General features: G+C 44.6%; 2 protein-coding genes across 4 annotated transcripts; both read left to right on the forward strand.

The window, feature by feature from the left end:
- The first annotated feature begins 646 nt into the window (after positions 1 to 646).
- Positions 647 to 7806, forward strand: tox4b (TOX high mobility group box family member 4 b). 3 transcript variants are annotated; one of them, XM_083671720.1, is made up of 9 exons: positions 647 to 2286; positions 2685 to 2753; positions 3282 to 3593; positions 3879 to 4139; positions 4551 to 4877; positions 5067 to 5147; positions 5354 to 6040; positions 6213 to 6361; positions 6576 to 7806. In XM_083671720.1, the coding sequence occupies exons 1-9, from the start codon at positions 2164 to 2166 to the stop codon at positions 6631 to 6633; spliced, it is 2067 nt and encodes a 688-aa protein (XP_083527846.1). In that variant the 5' UTR covers positions 647 to 2163; the 3' UTR covers positions 6634 to 7806. The 3 variants fall into 3 exon arrangements, with proteins under 3 accessions (XP_083527846.1, XP_083527847.1, XP_083527848.1); XM_083671721.1 differs by having other exon boundaries at positions 3282 to 3569; XM_083671722.1 differs by having other exon boundaries at positions 647 to 885.
- Positions 7807 to 8564: 758 nt separating this feature from the next.
- On the forward strand, positions 8565 to 20327 carry supt16h (SPT16 homolog, facilitates chromatin remodeling subunit). The gene is made up of 24 exons (XM_083677693.1): positions 8565 to 8926; positions 9937 to 10029; positions 10254 to 10424; positions 10743 to 10895; positions 11054 to 11200; positions 11572 to 11723; positions 12314 to 12486; positions 12592 to 12682; positions 12760 to 12833; positions 12981 to 13093; positions 14762 to 14827; positions 14925 to 15023; positions 15135 to 15250; positions 15484 to 15637; positions 15849 to 15976; positions 16252 to 16514; positions 16679 to 16797; positions 16969 to 17207; positions 17386 to 17461; positions 17579 to 17748; positions 18136 to 18265; positions 19104 to 19230; positions 19373 to 19447; positions 19552 to 20327. Exons 1-24 carry the CDS (start codon positions 8861 to 8863, stop codon positions 19668 to 19670), a joined length of 3114 nt encoding a protein of 1037 aa, XP_083533819.1. The 5' UTR covers positions 8565 to 8860; the 3' UTR covers positions 19671 to 20327.
- Positions 20328 to 22583: the final 2256 nt, after the last annotated feature.

Raw genomic sequence — 22583 nt, forward strand, 5'->3', positions numbered from 1 at the left:
TGGAGAGTGTGTGTATGTGTGTGAGAGAGAAAGAGAGAGACAGAGAGAGACTACAATATGTGTATGATTGATGTGGGTGCAGTACTCTTACACCCAGTTGGTAAAGGTGATTTTGTATCCTCGCTTTGCTACGTACTTTCAGCTTCTGCTGTGCAACTCTCTTTATTCTACTCGTCCCAACCTGATATCGGCCTACTGGGCTTTGATCACATTGGCGTCTCCTGCTTGTGTGCCTGTGTGTGCGTATGTGTGTACGTCTCTGTATGTCACCAGCCTCCTACAATGCTTGTGAACCCATGTTAATAGGAGGAGTTGAACCTGGAGTTATTTTATTCCACTAAATGCTTGTCTTCTCAATGTACTGATTTGTTGTGCAGGGATTCTTTATGTTCTTTTTTCTTCCAGTTTTTGCTTGTACATAAAACAAAGAGAAGTCCCCAAGTTTTATCTTTTTTTAATGACATTAATATAAAAAAGACGGAAAAAAACGTTGCTTGAGAAATGGGAATAAAACCAATTTTGAAAGAAAGAAACACAAATCACTCATTATTGTGTCAATCCACCCAGACACACACACACTGATGTTTTATGTTTGGTTATTCTGGGCATTCTGTTACACTCACACTTTCAGTATCGTTTGTGTCTGATTGAAAACATTTACAAATTGTAATTGTATTTATCATCAGCTTTAAACTTCTGGAACACACTGGAATCATAATGCCCAGTCCCTCGCGCAACGTTTACGTCGCTTTGACGAGATGAGGTCATTTCCACTTATCAAGACAATCCGGAAGTTGGTTCCATGTTGTGATTTTGAGGAAAATTAAAGCACCTTGGTCGAAGTTCAGAAAGTGGGACTGATCAAATTTCGGGGTGAGCATGGAGGTAAGAAGGTAGAAACAGCTTCGAAGTGGGAATCACTCGTGTCGTGTGGCGTCCGTATGTCCAGACGTGGATATTTGGGATCGCACAAGTGTCTGCACAATCTTTGGTTGTCAAAAACATAACAATGATCACTCACGCTGACTCAGAAAGTCATTTAGTTTTATCCTCTGCCTTTAGCTGATACCAAAAGACCGGAATGTGCCAGCAACATAGCCCACTTTTATCTACGCTGTAACAATTTGCCAATCCTCTGCCATGGCTCCAGCCATTCAAGTGTGTAGTCTTGTATGATATTGTGGCTGTTGTGGGGATGACAACAGGGTTGTAGCTAGTCAGCTAAATGTGTTTTCTCCAAAGATTTTAGTGAGTTTTTGGTATGATAAGAATATTGTAGTGATTATCCGGAAGTTATCAGATTTGGCCGTGGTCCTAGGCCAATGGGATAAACCATTGGGAGAAAGTGGGAGGAGTAATGGGAACCATGCTTAAATTAGATGTAGTTATGTGGGCATTGCGAAATTACCTTTACATGAAGACGTGACCATTCTATTTCTGTTTGTGAACACCATAGTATTACATTACATCAAACTGTTCTAATCTAAATAGACGTGAGGCCACGAATTGAGGCCCCCAGACACCCCCTTTCCAACCCTGAAACCCGCCCCTAGATTATGGGGATTCCAGATCCATAGGTCTGGTTCCATTAAGCAGCCTGGTCTCGGGTGTGTGAAAGACGGGACGAATTGATGATGCATCAAGACACCTCAAAATAGGTCATATTTGAGACTTGATATAGCGTTTAACGTTAGCTTTGCGTTAATTTTCGCATGACATATTCTGTAGTGAAATACTTTGGGGTTGTCTGTTTGTTCGGTCGTAGTAACAGCAGTCGAAATTTGGCCAGACAGAACTAGCCAGTAGGATTCAGTACTGCAGCCTTGCGTCAGAGTAGACACGCTAGGACAACTCAGCAAGTAGGATAGCCAAGCTAGCTCGCCAGATACCAGACGGGTTATTTTTGGTGTGAGTGCTGGCGTCCTTAAGCACAATTTGTCCATATAAAATAGCATACGTATGCTTCGTTTAAACCGACCAATTTGTCTCTGTTGTGTATATTTTCATAAAATAGATGCATTGGAATTTGTCAGGGTCTTTCTTTGATTTCTCTATTGATAAGAGCCTGTCAGTGATTGTTGAAGTCAGTGGTTCAGTGGAAGTAAGTGTACTCTTAGATCATACTTTTTTTTGGGCAAACCATCCCATTGCATTGAATGTCATATGAGGCGCAGTTTAAAGATGGACCTGAATTTTTACTCGGATCTATCGGATGGCACTGGGCAGCACGGCGACCCAGAATTCCTTGATCCGCAATCTTTCAATGGATTTGACGCCGTGAACAAGGTGACCCCACCCCCTTTCTAGCACGAAGAACTCACACTACTTACCGAACATGCACGCAGGATTCTGTCAACTTGTATCATTCACTGGCCTTCGGTCAATCACTTTACTGAACATTTGCAATTAGTGCATGTGTTTGCACTTGTATTGGGAATTGAACTGTCATTATTGGGATTTTTGCTATGTCTGATTAGTTTAAGAAGTTTTAGAAGTGTGTGTGTGTGTGTTTATGTGTGTGTTTATGTGTCTGTTTGTGTGTGTGTATGTAACAGTTGGAGATCAGCTGCTTCCATTGCTCTGTGTTTTCATGATGATGTTGCTTACATAACAAAAAAGGTGATGAGAAAGCAAGGTTTGCTCATATGATGATGATGTGAGCCCACTGTGTGCTATCCTTGCAGTTCCCTGGAGGCAGTGACAGCTACCTGACCATCACTGGGGGAGGCCATCCGTTCCTCTCCTCCTCAGAGGTAGGTCTCCGTGCTCATCCAAGAGCACTCACAAATAGATATGCACATCCTTCACCTATCTACCGGTGCCGGGCCAAAAAAGAGTGATCAAATAATGAAGAAAAGCCAGCACACGGAATCTGCTGCTTAATTAAAAAGTGTTTTATTCCACCAGCAGATTCTGTTTTGCTGGCTTTTCTTTACATGCTCATCCATCCTCCACTCCACTACATCTTGTCATTCTCACTCACTCATCACAACATAAACAAACCCTCTCACACTCCTATGCTCCTCTGGCTTTGTAGCTCCCTCATCAAAGCTTTGTGAAGAAACCACAAAGATAACCTTTTCTTTCCTCCCTTCTCTCTTCTTTACCTTCTCTCTGCACTCTCCTCTCTCCCCCCACCTCTTCATGTCCCTCTCTCCTCTCTCCCCCCACCTCTTCATGTCCCTCTCTCCTCCTTTTCCCCACCTTCATTACTCCCATCCTTCTCTCTCCTACCACAACTTCTCACCTACCCTACTTCATCATCATCTACCCCCCCGCAGACGTTCCACACCCCCAGCTTGGGCGATGAGGAGTTTGAGATTCCTCCCATCTCTCTGGACCCCGACTCGGCCCTCACCGTGTCTGACGTGGTGTCCCACTTCGGGGAGCTGTCGGACGGGGGTCCCACGGGGAGTGTGGTGGTTCCAGGGAACGCCGTGGTGGGGGGGGATGACCCCTCCTTTGCCTCCACCTATGTGAACCCCCCCTCACAGGGACTGGAGCATCTCAGTCTTGGTGTCATCAGCCAGCCAGGAGGGGGCGCTCTACTGGGATCTGCACTGGGCATGGTGAGAACGGAAGAGATGCAAAGAGTAGGCACATGCTATCTTTACCATTCATTGCAGTTGATTAAGGGGAATGCGCCCTCTAGCGGTTATAACTCTTTGGTGAGAACTACCAACTGAAGTGTACAATGATATAAATGAGGGACTTTTCAATTCTTATTCCATTTACACAAGCAGATCCTATATATATTAGAATCCAAATGCTGTTGCCTAAAATTCTAAGTGAGAGGAAGGACAGACCAATCTAAAGACAGGAAGAAGTACATTATTCTGTTCGCTCCTAATGCTCTGCTCTTGTCTTCCTCTTTCCAGGATCTTGGCCATCCCATTGGCTCTCAGTTTAGCAGCTCCTCCCCCATGACCATAGACGTTCCGCTGAGCGACATGGGCCACAGCCTGCTGGGCCATAACCAGCTTACCACCATTGACCAAACAGAGCTCAGTGCCCAGCTAGGGCTCAGCCTGGGGGGCGGGACCATCATGCCACGCTCGCAGTCACCTGACCAACCGCTGTCGGCCACTGCCTCACCTACTGGCTCCTTACAGGACGATGACATGGATGACTTCAGGAGGGTACGTCTCCTTGTCATCCTCAAGTTCAAGACTTTTAATTTGTCACATTTAGAAAAACCTGACATTTGTCTTCCCAGTTCAAAACATATATAAACAGGAATTTAAATACAGCAGGTTCCTACAAGTGCACAACAATCAGTCAAAGTGCAGTGCAAAAAGGTCATTTGTCAAGTCTCTATTTGTCAGTGTTACCATAAGTGACTCAAGTTAAAAAGAGTACAGCACTAGGGAGGAAGGAACCTTCTCAGTTACCTAGTGTCAAATGGACCACCAAATACATGTGTATATTTGGCTCATGTACTGTATAAGTGTAAAAATTGTACTTCTTTGTGTTTGTGAAACTGATCTTTATTGTGTTTTTCTGTCTCTCTCGCCGTATCCCCTTGTCTCTTTCCCATTCTGCCTGTAAAGAGCATATTGGTGGAGTCTCCAGTCTCTCTGTCCATCTCTCCTACCGTTATATCCCTCGATCCCTCTCTCTCGGACTCCCCCTTCCCCGCCGCGTCCTCCACCACCCCGCCTGCCCTGGTACGCAGAGGGGGAGCTGGTGGAGGAGGAGGGAAGAAGGGGAAGAAGAAGAAGGACCCCAACGAGCCTCAGAAGCCTGTGTCGGCCTATGCTCTGTTCTTCAGAGACACCCAGGCAGCCATTAAGGGCCAAAACCCCAGCGCCACGTTTGGAGAGGTGTCCAAGATAGTGGCCTCTATGTGGGACAGCCTGGGGGAAGACCAGAAACAGGTACACACACACACACACACACACACACACACACACACACACTGAGCATGTGTGTGTGTGTTTGTGTCGTAAGCACATACATGTGCACACACATATACAAACGCTAAGTTCTAAAGACATGAGTGATCATATCTCAGGGCAGGGTTACACGGTTATTCTCATGGTGGTCTATGTTTACCTCTCTCTCAGGTTTATAAGAGGAAGACTGAAGCAGCTAAGAAAGAGTATCTGAAGGCACTGGCAGCCTACAGAGCCAATCAACTCTCTCAGGTGAGAGATGACTAGTGATCCATCTGAAAGTTGTGCCCATTATGTTATGCCTTATATATATAAATGTAAATGTATATAAAAAGTAAGTCGATCAGAATCAAATCTTGTGTTGTTATAATTCTGTGGATGAATCTGTCATATGTTTAACTTCTCATCCTTCTCTTTCTTTCTCCACCTCCTCCTCCATCTCCTCCTCTCTCTCCCAGCCTTCTATCGTGGTGTTAGACACATCCCCGTCGCCACCCCCTCCAGCCCCTGCTCCTCTCCCCACCCCGGCTACAGCTATTCCTCAGGGCCCCGCCCGCTCCACCCGAGTCCCTCAGCACATCCCAGACCAGAACACCATCACCAACATCTGCACCTCCAACATCATCTTGGACCTCCCCCAGGTCTCCACCCGCTCCCGCACGGGTGCACACAAGCCCCCCGCCCCGACGCCTGCTTCACCGGCTCCCAACCCCCCTACGATCCCCAAGATCATCATCAGACAGCAAGCTGCATCGTCGGCGGGGGTAACGGTGATCGCCACCTCCTCTGCCCGCCAGCCCCCGCCTCTCCAGCAGATGCAGAACACCCCCCCTCCCCCCCGCCTCCAGCAGATGGTACATGCCCAGACCCCTCCACCTTTACAGGCCAAACCACGGGGTGGGGGTGCGGCGGGGCAGGCTGCAGCCTCTGTTGCCACTGCCCCGCCACCTCCTTTGCAGATCAAGATAGTCCCTGCCTCGTTGCAGACAGATTTGGCCACTCCCATTATTATGGCATCAGCAGGGGGGGCCACATCTGGAGCAGGGCCCGCCTTGGTGTCCCCCTCCTCTCTGACCATGGAGGTGGGACAGTCCACTGACATGGTGACAGCCTGCTCTCCCTCCACTGCAGAGGGAGAGGAAGGGGTAAGAGGAACTGAAGTACATCCACATGATGTGATGATGGCATAATATATGCATTAATGTATAATGTTTACACACATGTAAACACACAGGTTTTTATCTCTTCCCCTCTCTCTCTCACCCTCTTTTTTTTTCTTTCATTCTATCTATCACTCTCGCTCTCTCTCTCTCTCAGATGCAGGTAGAGCTGAATGTGTCTCCAGGTGTAGGCCCCACTACGACCCTTAATATCTGTGTCCGTGCTGGCTGCACCAACCCAGCAGTAGAGAGCAAGGACTGGGACATGGAATACTGCAGCAATGAGTGTGTGGCCACTCACTGCAGGTATGAATGTACTTGTTGACACACACACTCTCTCTCTTTCTCTCTCTCTCTCTCTCTCTCTCTCTCACACACACAAACACACACACACACACACACACACACACACACACAATCATCATATATGCTTTATGCATGAATGTATACACAACACATTTGTTAATCTTTTCTTTCTTCCTCGCTCCCTCATTGATTGACTGATTGATGTCTCTCACAGGGATGTGTTCATGGCCTGGTGTGCAATCCGAGGGCAAAACTCCACCACTGTTACGTAGAGAATGGACAGATTTTAAGGAGGAAAAGAAGCAAGGGGTATGGACATGGAAGAAGAGAAAGTGGCATTGCCATACTAGACTTTGTCCTCCAGGAACATCTACAGACCAGGGGTCCTGTGATTAAATTATTACGTTTAAATAATCAAGAGTATTTTATATGACCGTGTTTTTAATGATTTTAAAAATGTTGATGAAATATAATGTTACAGGTACCGGGTTATGTCTCTTTCATTTTATGAAAGCCAATAAGAAGAAGTCTGTTTCATATGTGCATGCCACCCTGTCAGACTGTTACAACTTAACACAGACTATTGTGTTGTAATAATCAACAAGTGATATATGATTATAAATCATGAGTCAGTTCATATCAAATCTCAGTCAGTTCAGGGAGAGATTTGAATTCACAATAAAAAAACATTGAAAAACGCTTGATGTAGAGAAGCTTATCTTTCTAAGTGCATTGAGAACTCAATGAAAATGAATAATTTAATTGTAATTTCAAGGCCCCAACCGTGGTGCTGTTGTTTTGTATCTGAAACATCTGGGCAGTGTTCAGAAAGAGAACAGCTCAGAATGTTGCAGGTATTCTGACATTAAATGGGTGGAGCTGAAATGGTGGCCTCTTCTCTATTTCAAAGAGGAGTGTTGGTTCTGGGTGATGTAGTTCTATCTGAGTGTTCTGTTATTATAACACTTGGTTAAAAATGATATGATGGTTTTTCTCCTTTGATTGAAGAATGCGGACAGGACGTTTTTAGATTAAAAAAAGACTAATTTGTTCTGTTACACCATCATGTTTGGTGACATGGACTGTATGAAAAAAAAGATGTTTGAACATTTTTAAAGTAATATAAAAGTACACAACACTACAACACCAGCTTCTTGCATTTTTGGAGGGAAAGGGAACATAGCTGTTTTTTATTTTCAAAAGAAAGGTTTCCTTTTTGATCCCCTTCTGATTTTAATATATATTAAAATATTGATTTTGAAGTAAGCAATATATTGGTATTTTCTTATTTGCACTCTTGGATTCCATCGTTTTTGGGTTAGCAGGAGAAAGTATGGGTTATTTTCTGAAAGGGGAATCCTTTCTGTTACCATTCATATAGGAGTGGGAAAAAGAAAGCTATGAGATTCATGTAAATGACTAAATAAAAAGCAAACAAACGAAATGTATCCTCATTGTTGTACTTAAATAACATTGAAACCATCATGAACGTTTCCCTTTTACATGAAATAAAAATGTTTTATGTTTGGATACACAGGGAATATTTGTGTTACATTATGTTCATGATTGGTATTATTTTGTTTACATAACATAGAATCTTATATCAACGCAAATGATATCAGCCTGCACTAGACAGAGTAGCCAACTGCCATAGTGACGTGGAGAAAAAGATTTTCGAACTGATGAAGATGGCGGGAAAATATACTGTGGCGGGAAAAAAACCGCATGGTCACAGAGTGCGACAGAGGGAGAAACTGGAAGCTGCTGCGGAGGCGCTGTTCAGCAATGTGACAAAGCCAATATACTGGAATGCATGAAAGTGGCCCAAATATAATAATACCCAGATCAAAACGTGTATGTTTTTCATTTCCCCAAGAAGCAATACTGACCACACACATAGAAAATAGAAAATCATGTAGAAATTAATGAAACAGAGGGACATCAGCAAGAAACGATGATCATATAACAATGCATTTACTAAGCTATGTATATTCCATCTAGTGCAAGCTGCGTTATGTAAACATGTCGTATGATTTTATTTTAGATGGAGGCCAGAGTGTGGGAATTGGCTGAAACAGTATAACATGTAATAGGCCCTACTGCAAGAAGGGGGAGGGAGCGAGAGAAAGCGAGAGAGGAGGGGAAAGGAGGGGAAAACGGAGAAAGGGGGGAATTAATTATAATAGATTCGTTTATGCGTGGCAGTGTAGGAAACAAACAGCCATATGTGATGCATTTGTTAGTCTGATGACATTTTATGATTTTCATATTTAATTGCAAATATAATTTTTTTGCCAGATCTGTGTTATCTTTAATTTATTTATGATTTTGAAAGGAAACGAACATCACGATATTCCTCGTCTCTAGTTGAAAATAACCACCATACAACGAATAGGGAGATAGAAAGGTCTCTAGGCGTGGAAAGTGCGTGAGTTGACGCTCATCCGGCCTGCTGCTGTGAAGCCGGGAGCTGGAGTTTGAAGGAGCAGAAGACTCGCTATGGCGGTAAACTTGGACAAGGAAGCGTATTACCGCCGAATCAAGCGGTTATATGGCAATTGGAAGGTAAAGAAAACGCCAGAAAAAAACTATTTGATAATGTATGTTTTTTGTGTTCTATAAAAGCGTGCTCAATCTGAGATGCGGATGCTGGCGGCTAGCCGCGTTTTTGACGTGCGCGTTGACTTTGTTGTCGGCTGCCATGAGTGAGTGTGGTGGGGTTTGAGCCTCACATCCAGCAGCAACAATTAGCGGAAGGCCTCTGACTTATATCAATACATATGTATGAAACACAATTGCAGATTGAATATATTTTGGAAGAGTCGGTACCTCAAAGGAATTAACACAACGTTGCCAGTACTGTAGCTTTATTGTAATGGATATTAGGTCCACTGTCAGGTAGCTAGCTTGCTGCTAGTCAGATAGCAAGGCAGTCAGCTAGCCATGTCTGGCACATCTACGTTACGTTTTTCTTTGGCAGTAAGGCAACGTTAGCTGGCTTTCTTTACAGCACAAAATAAAGAAATATAAATTCAGATTTCTTGCACCTCTTTAAATGCAACGAAACAATGTTGACAATGTGCCATGGACTGTTCAGCGAGAGACAGCTGCCCCATTTTCCATTTTCATAACTAGCATCACTAGGCATGCTAACTAGCATTTTAGCTGTATAGCTAATCAGCCAATATCATTCAGAAAGTTGGACATGTTCTCAGCTAACTACTAGCTTACTAACTGTGTTGCGCCAACGCAGTGATTTAATTTGCATGAAACTTTATTTGAGCGCCCAAAACGTTTCACCTTTGATAATTGCTCCTTTAAAGTTAGCTATGTCTCTGCATTGTAGTAAAGCATGTGAAACTCAGCCTGTGTTGCTTGCTACTTAGTTAGCTCGCTAGGTTGGAGCTAGCACCCATTTCTCACTTGCCACCTACTTTACCAACCAGCAACGTGTCATCGAACTCATAACTGCGGCAAGCTACACCAGAATGACTGTTGAGAATGTTATTGTAAAAAAAAAAAAAGAATATTGATCAACAATGTTTTTTGTTTTTTTTCTTGTTCCTTTATCACAGAAAGGAGAAGATGAATTTGGCAAGGTGGATGCTATGTTGGTCTCGGTTGGGGTGGACGAGGAGATTGTGTATGCCAAATCCACTGCCCTCCAGGTAAACCTAAAGTTCACAATCACAAAAGTGTGAATGGAAAAAAAAAATTGTTCACTTGCTCACTTCACCATAACAGATTACAGAGCATCTATAGGGCCCCTGAGTTTTTCCGGATCAAGACCCTGAAGAAATGTTATAGATATAATAGCTGTTGTGGGAAACAGGATGTAAACAACAACAACATACAAACAAATTTCCCTGACACCCTCACATCTGTTTTCCAGACCTGGCTGTTTGGGTATGAGCTGACAGACACCATTATGGTCTTCTGCGAGTCCAAAATCATCTTCCTGGCCAGCAAGAAGAAAGTAGAGTTTCTCAAACAGGTGGCAATTACCAAGGGCAATGAGAATGCAAACGGGGTACCGCCCATCACACTGCTTGTCAGGGAAAAGGTAAGGGGGCTGAATCTATCGCTGTGTCTCTCCTGTCCATGTGTAATAATATATACACACACCAGGGGGAGGCTGGTTTAGGCAGAAATCGGAGGACAGGCTCATTGTAATGAATGGAATGGAACGAGGAATGGTGTTTAATACCATTCCTCATTCCATTCATTACAATGAGCCTGTACTCCGATTTCTACCTCCACCAGCCTCCACACACACACGCACAGTGTGACAACTGAAGTCTCATCCGTGTGTAATTACAGTGTAATAAACACACACACAAAGTACATGATGGTCTCGCTGTCCTCTACCTGTCTTTCTCAGAACGAGAGCAACAAGGCCAACTTTGAGAAGATGATGGAGGCCATTCGGGGCAGCAAGGAGGGCAAGACAGTGGGCGTCTTCATCAAGGACAAGTTCCCTGGAGAGTACATGAAGAGCTGGAACGACATGATCACTGCTGAGGGCCTGGAGAAGGTGAGGGTAGGGAGGGAGGAAGGAGGAGGACAGTGTTTGAGGAAGGAGTGCTGCAGAGGGTGAAATTGGTTGATGTTGAAAGTGAATGAGTTGTTTCTTTCTGTGTGTGTGTACTGCACTGCACAAAGGGAAACTCCTCATTGCTGTCTCTCTCCCAGGTGGACATCAGTGCTGTGGTGGCCTATACGATGGCAGTGAAGGAGGATGGGGAGCTGACTCTGATGAAGAAGGCTGCTGCTGTCACCAGTGAGGTCTACTCCAAGTTCTTTAAGGAGAGGGTGATGGAGATAGTGGACGCAGACGAGGTAAGGGATTCTCATCTGACATGGAGAGACCTTGTCTGACTTAAAACTACAGAGCTGAGCTTTACTGGGCTGGCCTATATATGCATCCACCATAGTTGTTAAAACACTGCTGGAAAGGTATGAGTGGAAAATAAGTAGGAGATAATGTGGCACATCAGATAATGTGGCTTCAGTGGAGGCAGATATCGGAGGACAGGCTCATTGTAATGCATGGAACGGAATGAGGAATGGTATCAAACATCTGTTTGATGCCATTCCTTATTCCATTTCATGCATTAGAATGACGCTGTCCCCTGATTTCTACCTCCACTAGCCTGCCCTGGTGTTGCATGTCTTTCCCTTACCGTGGGTGTCCTCTGTGTGACTGACAGAAAGTGCGCCACAGTAAGCTGGCGGAGTCAGTGGAGAAGGCCATCGAGGAGAAGAAGTACCTGGGTGGTGCGGACCCCTCCACGGTGGAGATGTGTTACCCCCCCATCATCCAGAGTGGAGGCAACTACAGCCTCAAGTTTAGCGTGGTTAGGTAATTAATCTAATTATATAGGCTGGGAAATACTCCTCCACCTTGCTGTCTTGCCCCCTGCTTGATAGTGTGGCTTCTATTAGTTTCTTTAGTCAACTTTTGTGCAAGACAGCCTGGATAGTGCCGCTTTGTGCCCTGTCTGGACAATAGCCTAGTGGAAACACTGCAACATGCTTGGTGATTGTCTCAGTATACTACTAGATCAAATGATGTGTATGACTGCTTGTGTACTAAGCATGTACATCTGTGGCAGACTGACATACTTCTAACAATTGTAATGATAGTCTCTGTGGGTACCGAGTTGAAAGAGTAATAAACTCACTCCTCAAGTTGAAATGCCCCCTCCACGCCATTGAATTGCTACCTTTTCGGTGGTGTAGCTGGTTAATGGGTGTAACATTGGAGGATGGTCACGTGTGTTTGGCAATACAGAGGACTCAGGTTTGAGGCCCCTGTGAGCTCATCTGTGAGGAAGCAATACTGTGTACACAAAGAATGACGTCTGTCACACTCACTAGTAACCCCATTTGAACACACAATAACCCATATAACTCATTGTAACACTCCTATAACCTTTCACCTTGTCTCAGTGATAAGAACCACATGCACTTCGGGGCCATCACGTGTGCCATGGGGATCCGCTACAAGTCATACTGCTCGAACCTGGTGCGGACCCTGATGGTGGACCCCCCCCAGGAGATGCAGGACAACTACAGCTTCCTGCTACTGGTGGAGGAGGAGCTGCTCAAGGAGCTCAAACATGGTGTGTGTGGGAGTCAGTGTGTGTTTGTGTGTGCCCAAGTAGCACAAACGTGTGTGTGTGGAGAGAGGGTTGAATGCATATAGTGTAACCCAACTCTCTCTGCAGGAGTAAAGATCAGTGATGCCTACAATACTGTGCTAGAGTATGTGAAGAAAGAGAAACCAGACTTGGTGTCCAAGCTCACCAAAAATCTCGGGTAAGGAACACACACAAACACTTTATGATATTCTCACACACAATCATACATTTATATTGATTTTTATGAACTTGCAGGTTTGCCATGGGTATTGAGTTCCGAGAGGGTTCGCTGGTCCTGAACGCCAAGAACCAGTACAAGCTGAAGAAAGGTGATGACGTGGTCACTACACTGTCCTTATGAATGAGAATGGGCTGCTTTATGAGATTGGCCATGGGATTTTATGCTTCCTACACTGTTAAGTCCATGTGGTATGTTGAGTCGTGGTGTTCATAACTGTAACGTGTGTGTGTTGCAGGCATGGTGATGAGTATCAGCCTGGGCTTTGCTGATCTGGTAAATAAGGAGGGCAAGAAGGAGGAGCAGAAGAAGTATGCCCTGTTTGTTGGAGACTCGGTACAAATCAATGAGGTAGGGGCTCAAACATACAAATAGTTGTTCTAATGGTGTTAAATTAGGTAGGGCTCAAACATACATTTCAAGTTTGTTAGGATACTCGCATGGCAGTTTACATGAGAACTGAAATGCATTATATACAAAAGAGTATTAAATCCGATAGAGATCAAACGTGCAGTTCTTCATCCAAAAATACAAGGAGAAATAACACACTTGAATGTGTAACACTTCTTTCCAATTTGTACACTGCCATGAAATGAAAAACGAAGATATCCAAGGTTGGTTGTTGTCCTTCAAGAGTGCGATTTCTCCTTGTGCTTTTAGATACTGAGTAGTTCCTGCTAGAATCAGCACCTTGAAGTTGCACAGCTATGCATACTGCTTTCAACTTCTCTTTGCATTGATGTACAGGTCTTTACCAGTGTCATGTAAGGCTTGATGTCAGCAACAAAGCACACTGATGGCTAGGGCTGTGCTGTACACTTTGTCACGATTTTGTTGTTCGAGTTATCAATAATGTATGGCATACTGCACTGTGTGTACAGTATGTAGGTTGAATTTTCATTTTCAGCAAATATATGTACACTCACCGGCCACATTATTAGGTACACCTTGCTAGTACTGGGTTGGACCCCCTTTTGCCTTCAGAACTGCCTTAATTCTTTGTGGCATAGATTCAATAAGGTGCTGGAAACATTCCTCAGAGATTTTGGTCCATATTGGCATGATAGCATTACGCAGTTGCTGCAGATTTGTCGGCTGCACATCCATGATGCGAATCTCCCGTTATCCTGCTGGAAGTAGCCATCAGAAGATGGGTACACTGTGGTCATAAAGGGATGGACATGGTCAGCAACAATACTCAGGTAGGCTGTGGTGTTTAAACGATGCTCAATTGGTACTAAGGGGCCCAAAGTGTGCCAAGGAAATATCCCCTACACCACCACCACCAACCTTTGAGTTACTGTTGCCTTTCTATCATCTCGAACCAGTCTGGCCATTCTCCTCTGACCTCTGGCATCAACAAGGCATTTTCGGCCAGAGAACTGCCACTCACTGGATATTTTCTCTTTTTCGGACCATTCTCTGTAAACCCTAGAGATGGTTGTGCGTGAAAATCCCAGTAGACCAGCAGTTTCTGAAATACTCAGACCAGCCCGTCTGGCACCAACAACCATGCCATGTTCAAAGTCACTTAAATCACCTTTCTTCCCCATTCTGATGCTCAGTTTGAACTTCAGCAGGTCGTCTTGACCATGTCTACATGCCTAAATGCATTGAGTTGCTGCCATATGATTGGCTGATTAGATGTTTGCATTAACAAGCAGTTCAACAGGTGTACCTAATAAAGTAGCCGGTGAGTGTAATATAATATAATATAATTCACAACTCTGGTTAGTACAAGTCATCTGTTACAATAGTACAAAGAATGGTGCATGTTATAAATATACGTGTTATTTAAAATCACTGAACAATTATCAGAGAGAGAAAGAGAGCAGCTCGCTATCTGTCCTTTTGTCCATTGAACTCAATTGCACTACTAATCAGCGTTTCAGAAGACATAGTGTATATTGCAATGTATCACAATAGTATTGTGACCCATGTACCGTGATGCGTATCATGAAGTCCTTGCCAATACCAAGCCCTACTCATGGCACCATTGTCATAATGTCTGTGTTGTAGGAGGATCCTGCCACGATTCTCACGCCGGTCAAGAAGAAGATCAAGAACGTGGCAATCTTCCTAAAGGTGAGATGGAAGGCCACTGCCTCTTCATGTCTCTGTCCCTGCTACATTGAATGGCTGAAAAAGAAATAATCCATTGAAATATTTTTCTTCGTTACAGAACGATGATGAGGAAGACGAGGAGGAAGAAGCTGATGATGCAGAGGAACTGCTGGGAAAGGGAGCGCGTGGTGCTGCTTTACTAACGGACAGGACCAGGGTGGGTGTGTGTGTGTGTGAGAGCATACATGTGCGTGACTGAACTAGTCTGTCAATATGGCTTACATATTTGCTGTGTATATAAGCTCACCATCTGTCGCTCCTTGGGCAGAATGAGATGACGGCGGAAGAAAAGAGGCGAGCTCACCAGAAGGAGCTGGCCAATGCGGTGAATGAGGAGGCCAAGCGCCGTCTGACTGAGCAGAAGGGAGAACAGCAGACCCAGAAGTGAGTGAAGGAGGAAATAGAGGAGAGGAATAGAGGGGATGGGGAGAGGAAAGGTGATGGGATAGACAGAGATGGGACAGGTATGGAAGTAGGTAGACGGGAGAAGGAGATGACGCTCTTATACTCAGAGTAATGTCTGTGTAAATGTTCTCTATGATAACTGCTATGTCTGTGTTATCAGACTGAGAATCACTTTTTAATGTTTTAATCACGCCCTCTCTCCCCTCCCATAGGGCCAGAAAGTCAAACGTCTCCTACAAAAATGTCTCCCAGATGCCCCGAGAGAAGGATATCAGGGACATGAAGATCTTCATCGATAAAAAGTATGAGACGGTTGTCATGCCAGTCTTCGGTATCGCCACACCTTTCCATATCGCCACCATCAAGGTATGTGACACACAGCTCTACATCCTCTTCTGATATCACCAAGCTCAAATCTTCATCCAAAGGCTCCTGAAACCCTTCATGATTGTCACAAACCCCATTTGAATGCTGAATCTTCAATCTAATTTGTGTGATGCTGTGTGGGTATGTCAGTGAAGGGAGACTACACCTGTCTTGTTGAATCGTGATGTGTTAATTTTTTGTGTGTGCATAGAACATCAGTAGTTCAGTGGAGGGAGACTACACCTACCTGAGGATCAACTTCTACGTCCCCGGCAGCTCCCTGGGACGACATGAGGGCAACATCTTCCCCAACCCAGATGCCACCTTCGTCAAAGAAATGTGATTGCAAAATTATGTCTTTGTATCATTGAGTGTCAATTTGTTGTGAGTTAAACTGTTGTCAAATAGAAAGCAGTTGGTGACAAGTATGTCCTCCATAACCCAGAGCTTGTGTGTGTCAATGTTTGTATTGCAAAATTGTGAGTGATTATCAATTTGCTGTTAATTAAACAATTGTCTAACAGAAAGCATTTTGACAACTATGTCTTTTTGCTTATGCGCTCCCCTCCCATATCTAACTAAATTGATCCAACCTCTCCTCCATCCCTCCCCAGTACGTACCGGGCCTCCAACCTGAAGGCTCCTGGCGACCCCACGGTGCCCTCCACCAACCTGCAGAACGCCTTCCGCATCATCAAGGAGGTACAGAAGCGCTACAAGACTCGGGAGGCGGAGGAGAAAGAGAAGGAGGGCATAGTCAAGCAGGACTCGCTGGTCATCAACCTCAACCGCAGCAACCCCAAACTCAAAGACCTCTACATCAGACCCAACATCGCCCAGAAGAGGATGCAGGGCTCACTGGAGGCTCACACCAACGGTGAAAGAGGATACGAGAGGTGGAGGGAGGGGTTGATGTGATCAAGAGAAGGGGAGGGGGGAGTGGGTGGGGGGGGGAATGGAGGATTCATCCAAACTCAAACGTGTGTGTTTGTGTGTGGGGTCAGGGTAAAGGAACTCATGTGTCTCTGTCTCTCCCTCCAGGCTTCCGTTTCACATCAGTCCGTGGGGATAAAGTGGACATCCTCTACAACAACATCAAACACTCTGTCTTTCAGCCCTGCGACGGCGAGATGATCATCGTACTGCACTTCCACCTCAAGGTGTGTGTGTGTGTTCAATTCGACTTTGCACAAAGTTATAATTTTTTTCAGGGTTAGCTCTATACCATTAGTTAGAAACTCTAATTTAACAGTTCCCCACGTATCCAATCATATAATAACATGCATACGAATGATCCATCAGTTACTGTATTCCTATTCTCCCCCCATCAGAACGCCATCATGTTTGGTAAGAAGCGCCACACAGACGTGCAATTCTACACAGAGGTGGGTGAGATCACCACTGACCTGGGCAAGCACCAGCACATGCACGACCGCGACGACCTGTACGCTGAGCAGATGGAGAGGGAGATGAGGCACAAGCTCAAGTCCGCCTTCAAGAACTTCATTGAGAAGGTGGAGACGCTCACCAAGGAGGAGCTGGAGTTTGAAGTTCCCTTCAGAGACCTCGGGTGAGAAGAGAGGGAGGGAGGGGGATGAATGGGATGGAGAGAGGAATGAGAGAGGGGGATTGGTTTGAAAGGGTGTAAGCCTTTTGTTGCAAGGTGAGCTTTCAAGTTGATAGTACGGGTACGTTAATTTGAAGAAGACTGGTTGACAGAGGACATGACTAAGTCTGATTTTGTTTAGGTTCCAGGGCGCCCCCTACAGGAGTACCTGCCTCCTACAGCCCACATCCAGCTCCCTGTGTAACGTCACTGAGTGGGTAAGTGTGTGTGTGTGTGTACCTGCCTACATTTACTTGTTGTTGCTTCCAGCCTCTCTTCCCCACCTCTATCTATCCTTATTTTATCATTCATCCCCTCTCTTTCTGTCTACTCAGCCGCCGTTTGTGGTGACTCTGGACGAGGTGGAGTGTGTTCACTTTGAGCGAGTCCAGTTCCACTTGAAGAACTTTGACGTGGTCATCGTTTATAAAGACTACAGTAAGAAGGTCACAATGATTAACGCCGTGCCAGTCAACTCCCTGGATCCAATCAAGGAGTGGCTAAAGTAAGATGCACATCAGAGGATGGGTTCATTGTAATGAATGGAATGAGGAATGGTGTCAAACACGTGTGCATGCATTACAAATGAGCCTGTCCTCTGATTTCTACCTCCACCAGCGCCTCCACTGCACTGAATGCTGTCATAGACAATGGACTTAGTCTTAACAGTGTTACTTTCAAATTATTAACATGTCTGGTCAAATGTTGTGGCAGGGAACTTTTTCAAAAATGTAGTTTTTTAGAGTTTGGAATGAGTAAATTATAAATGTGTGATAATTTTCTGAGAAGCATTGTGCCTTAAAACAAAATTCAAGCAAACTAACACAAAGAAAATCTTGTTTTCTCTGGTAAATGTTCAGCTTCTAAAATGTCTCTCTCTTTGTGTGCCCAGCTCGTGTGATATCAAGTACACAGAGGGGGTCCAGTCTCTGAACTGGACTAAGATCATGAAGACCATTGTGGACGATCCCGAGGGCTTCTTTGAGCAGGGGGGCTGGTCCTTCTTAGACCCAGAGAGCGAGGTAAGAATGACTGATATTATACCTTTATCAACCAAATGCAAACCTTGATGGGCTGTTCTTCTGAACACAGTCCACTGTCAAGTCTCAAAGTAAATATTAGGCTGTTTGAGAGAAGGGCTGAATCTTAACAACCTGCCTAGTGCTGAGTATAGTGCTGAGTATAGTGCTGAGTATAGTGCTGAGTATAGCCTATGTTGTTAGTATAGTAGCCCAGTTAAACCAACACAACCAGCAGGAGTCAACTGGGTGTGCTGGAAAACCCTGCCAGTGCATAGGTCATATTTAGGGGAAGTTTCCTGGAAAGGGTTTAATTTAAATTAGGACTAGGCCTAATTGTACTTAAATTCATCCAGAGTAAAAGATGTTGACTGAAGAAGTGTTAAAAACACTGAAGGAGTGGTAAAAAAAAATAAAAACCCTCAAAGGATTATTGAGAGAGAGAAAGACGGGTTAAGAATAAAGACTTGAGTCGTGTTGCTAACTATGCATGTGAACATTAGACATTAATGGTGAACTCAGTGATAACCTGGTCACGATTATGTTGTGCTGTTTTAACATAACCTTCATCTAGCACACATCACATTAACACACCTAGGACGAATGAGAATAGTTTCAAAGAAACCTATAAAGTATGTTTTAATTTACTGTAGTAAATTAATGGAAGTTTAACCATAAGTCTAACGCTGTGTGTCAAGGACAACCACAGGAGACCGGTGCACATAGGCCTAACCCAAGAAACTTTTAGGTTAAATAAACCATCTGAGCTGTTGTAGCAAGACAGGTCAGGGGCAAGAGTGCGTGTTTGATTAAGCTTTCCTTCTTTGTCTGCCTCACTCAGGGAGAGGGTGCAGAAGACGACTCTGAGTCAGAGATGGAGGATGAGACGTTCAACCCCTCCGCAGATGAGACTGAGGCGGAGGAGGAAGACAGCGATGAAGATTACGACTCAGAGTCTGAGGATTCCGGTAAATTCCACACATGCAGACATGCACACATCAAGTTAGAGAATCTGCATGTTTGTCAATGTTTTGACAAACACTGCCTCTCATATTTATGCAAATATGTACACACACATCTTCGTAACTTTGTTTTCTTTTCCCTCCTCAGACTTCAGTGCGTCCCTGGGCAGTGAGGAGGAGAGTGGGAAGGACTGGGATGAGCTGGAGGAGGAGGCACGCAAAGGTGAGGATATACTTAAACTAGACTGAACTAGCAGTACTAAACTCAATTACATCTCACTGGTTCTGTTTTCAGCATTAACCAATATGCCCCCCCCCCCTTCACAGCTGACAAAGAGAGTCACTACGAGGACACAGAGGAGACCGCCACCAACAACAGGAAGAGGAAGCCAGTCGGTCGGTCGTCAGCTCCGCCCCCCAGCAGCAAGAAGAAACGACGGCACTAAATTACATCACAAGACATTATCTCAACACAAACACACACGCACACACTCTCGTTCACACATGCATACTGCCAAAACATAGTTGATTCGACCTCGACCCCTCCCATCCATATTTCTCTCACTCATCTTCATCTTTTATACACACACACACACACACACACAATGTGTATATAGAGGTAGAACCCCCTGATTTTGTGTTAGACAGTGAGTGTTGTGTATACTGGTAATATTGTACCAGCGAACAGAGACACAACTTCATCCATCTTTTCTTTCTTTATTCCTTCATTCCTCTATTTCTGCCTTTGGCGTTCCCTAATCCCTTCCTGCAGGGTCAGGTGTGTGTGTGTGTGTGTGTTGAAAGGGTTTTTATTGCAAACATTTGTTTTCTGTTGAATTGTATCTAAACTAATAGAGCTAGAAAGAAGTGATGAGATCTTCTGCCAAGCGTTTTATAAGATTTTGTGAAACTAAGATACCTCCCCCCTCCACCTCCCTCCCATGTCCCCACCCCTTTTCCACATGTTCCTACCCCTTGCGCATTCTTATTGGACATAGTTTATTTGTAATGAAAATTATTTGACATGTTGATATCCATTTTTGATTCCGTTTTCTGATTCTTTTTTTTTTTAATGGGGGGGTTTGTACACACACACACACACACATACACTGTTCTCCCTTCCCCCTCTCTCTCTTTGTTCATCCTGGATAGATAGATTGTTGTATTGTTAATTCCAAAATCCTGATGTTTTTGTTTTTGTAATAAAATTAAAAGGAACGAAAACTGCTTCTGTGTGTGTTGATACCCCATGTCGCTTTGTATATGATATAGTATAGTGGGATTTGTCTGGCTGGGGTAAAATGAAGCTTACACAAAATATACACACACATAAGTCACACAAATCAGAATTCTGATGATCTTAAACTAGCACGGCGAGGAGCTTATGACTATAAATTTGGTCTGAGAATTTCTCAGTTCCATGACAGATTATCTTTCAAAGAGTAGTTAAACAGACACTCAATATGTCTCCTGAGCTTCCTGACGGGCAGACCCCAGGCAGTGCGGATAGGAGGCGCCACATCATCCACCCTGACTCTCAACACCGGCGCACCCCAGGGCTGCGTGCTCAGCCCTCTCCTCTACTCCCTGTTCACACATGACTGCGTGGCCACACACAGCTCCAACACCATCATCAAGTTTGCTGACGACACGACCGTCATCGGCCTGATCACCGACGGCGACGAGACGGCGTACAGAGAGGAGGTGAGAGTCCTGACATCTTGGTGCCAGGACAACAACCTCCAGCTCAACCTCAGCAAAACTAAGGAGCTGATCGTGGACTACAGGAAGCGGCAGGGAGCCGGGCACGCCCCTATCACCATCAACGGGACGGCAGTAGAGAGAGTCAGCAGATTCAAGTTCCTCGGGGTCCACATCTGCGAGGACCTGACCTGGACTCACCACACCGACGCCATCACAAAGACGGCAAGACAGCGGCTCTTCTTCCTCCGCAGGCTGCGGAGGTTCAACATGGACTCCAGGATACTCTGCAACTTCTACAGGTGCACCATAGAGAGTATCCTGACTGGCTGCATCACCGCCTGGTACGGCAGTTGCTCCGCCCTCAACCGTAAGACATTACAGAGGGTGGTGAAAGCTGCCCAGCACATTACCAGGACGGAGCTGCCATCCATGGAGGACCTCTACACTCAGCGCTGCAGGAAGAAGACTAACCGGATTATTAAAGACCCTCATCACCCCAGCAACAAACTGTTTCGGCTGCTCCCGTCTGGCAGACGCTACCGCAGCATCCGGTCTCGCACCACCAGACTCAGGGACAGTTTCATCCCACAGGCAATAAGACTGTTGAACTCCTGAGCTACTTAGCTCACCACAATGACACTTTAAACTATGCCACTTTATAACATGCCACTATAAAATGCCACTTTATACCAGTCGACATCTGGATAAAAACGTCTGTTTACATTTCACTTTTTACATTTACATTTATTTAGTTTTGTATTTAGGTAAATATTGTTATTGTTGTTGTTTCTTTATTTTTATTTTTATTATTTACACTTCTTATTGCACTGTTGGAGGAGCCCAAGACTTAAGAATTTCATTGCCAGCGATTGCTCTGTAACTGTTGTGCATATGACAATAAAACCATCTTGAATCTTGAATCTTGAATCTTTGAAGACAGTTGAATTGTAAGCATTGGATTGGTGTAGGCTAAGCATTGGGCCAAGGGGACTTTCCACCATATTTCTTAGACCAAACCAAACCTGTGCTTTTACTGTAAATCCATGTTAGGGAGTGAACTAACCTTGTCCCCAGGCTATTGCACGCATTCGGGCTAAAGTGTCTGGGTACGAGACTAGGGAGTGAACAAGTGCACACTTCCCCGCCTGGATGAACTCAACCACTAGCAGTTCTAACTTACACAAACAAGTTTGGTTCAACAATGACACTAGACAGATTCTATGAGAAAAGCAACCAATGACATGAGAAGGTCAAAAATCAGGAGATGAGGGGTAATGGGGAAGAAAACCTGTTTGCTGTGAGGGGGATTACATAGCTTTATCCACATTCTCAAATACATCAGGGGTCAACACTGACATGAGAGAGAGAGAATTATTGAGAGAGAGTCGAGTGAAAGGAGAGACACAAATCAGGTTGGGACGACAGTGTCAAGTACAGTATGATTTATTCATATCAATATTGGAATATTGTAACTCACTCAACCAATATGAATATTCAGATACATTAATTAAGTTTATAGAAATCTGATGAAGTACAAAGAATTAGTGGGCATGTTTGTAACGATCCCGGAAGTGATGTTACAGTGATACAATTGATTAAATACTTGATTGTTTATTTTATAGTATGTTTAGCATCTGTATCATCTGACTATCGAA

The sequence above is a fragment of the Argentina silus genome (assembly GCF_951799395.1).
Source record: "Argentina silus genome assembly, chromosome: 1".
NCBI lineage: Eukaryota > Metazoa > Chordata > Actinopteri > Argentiniformes > Argentinidae > Argentina > Argentina silus.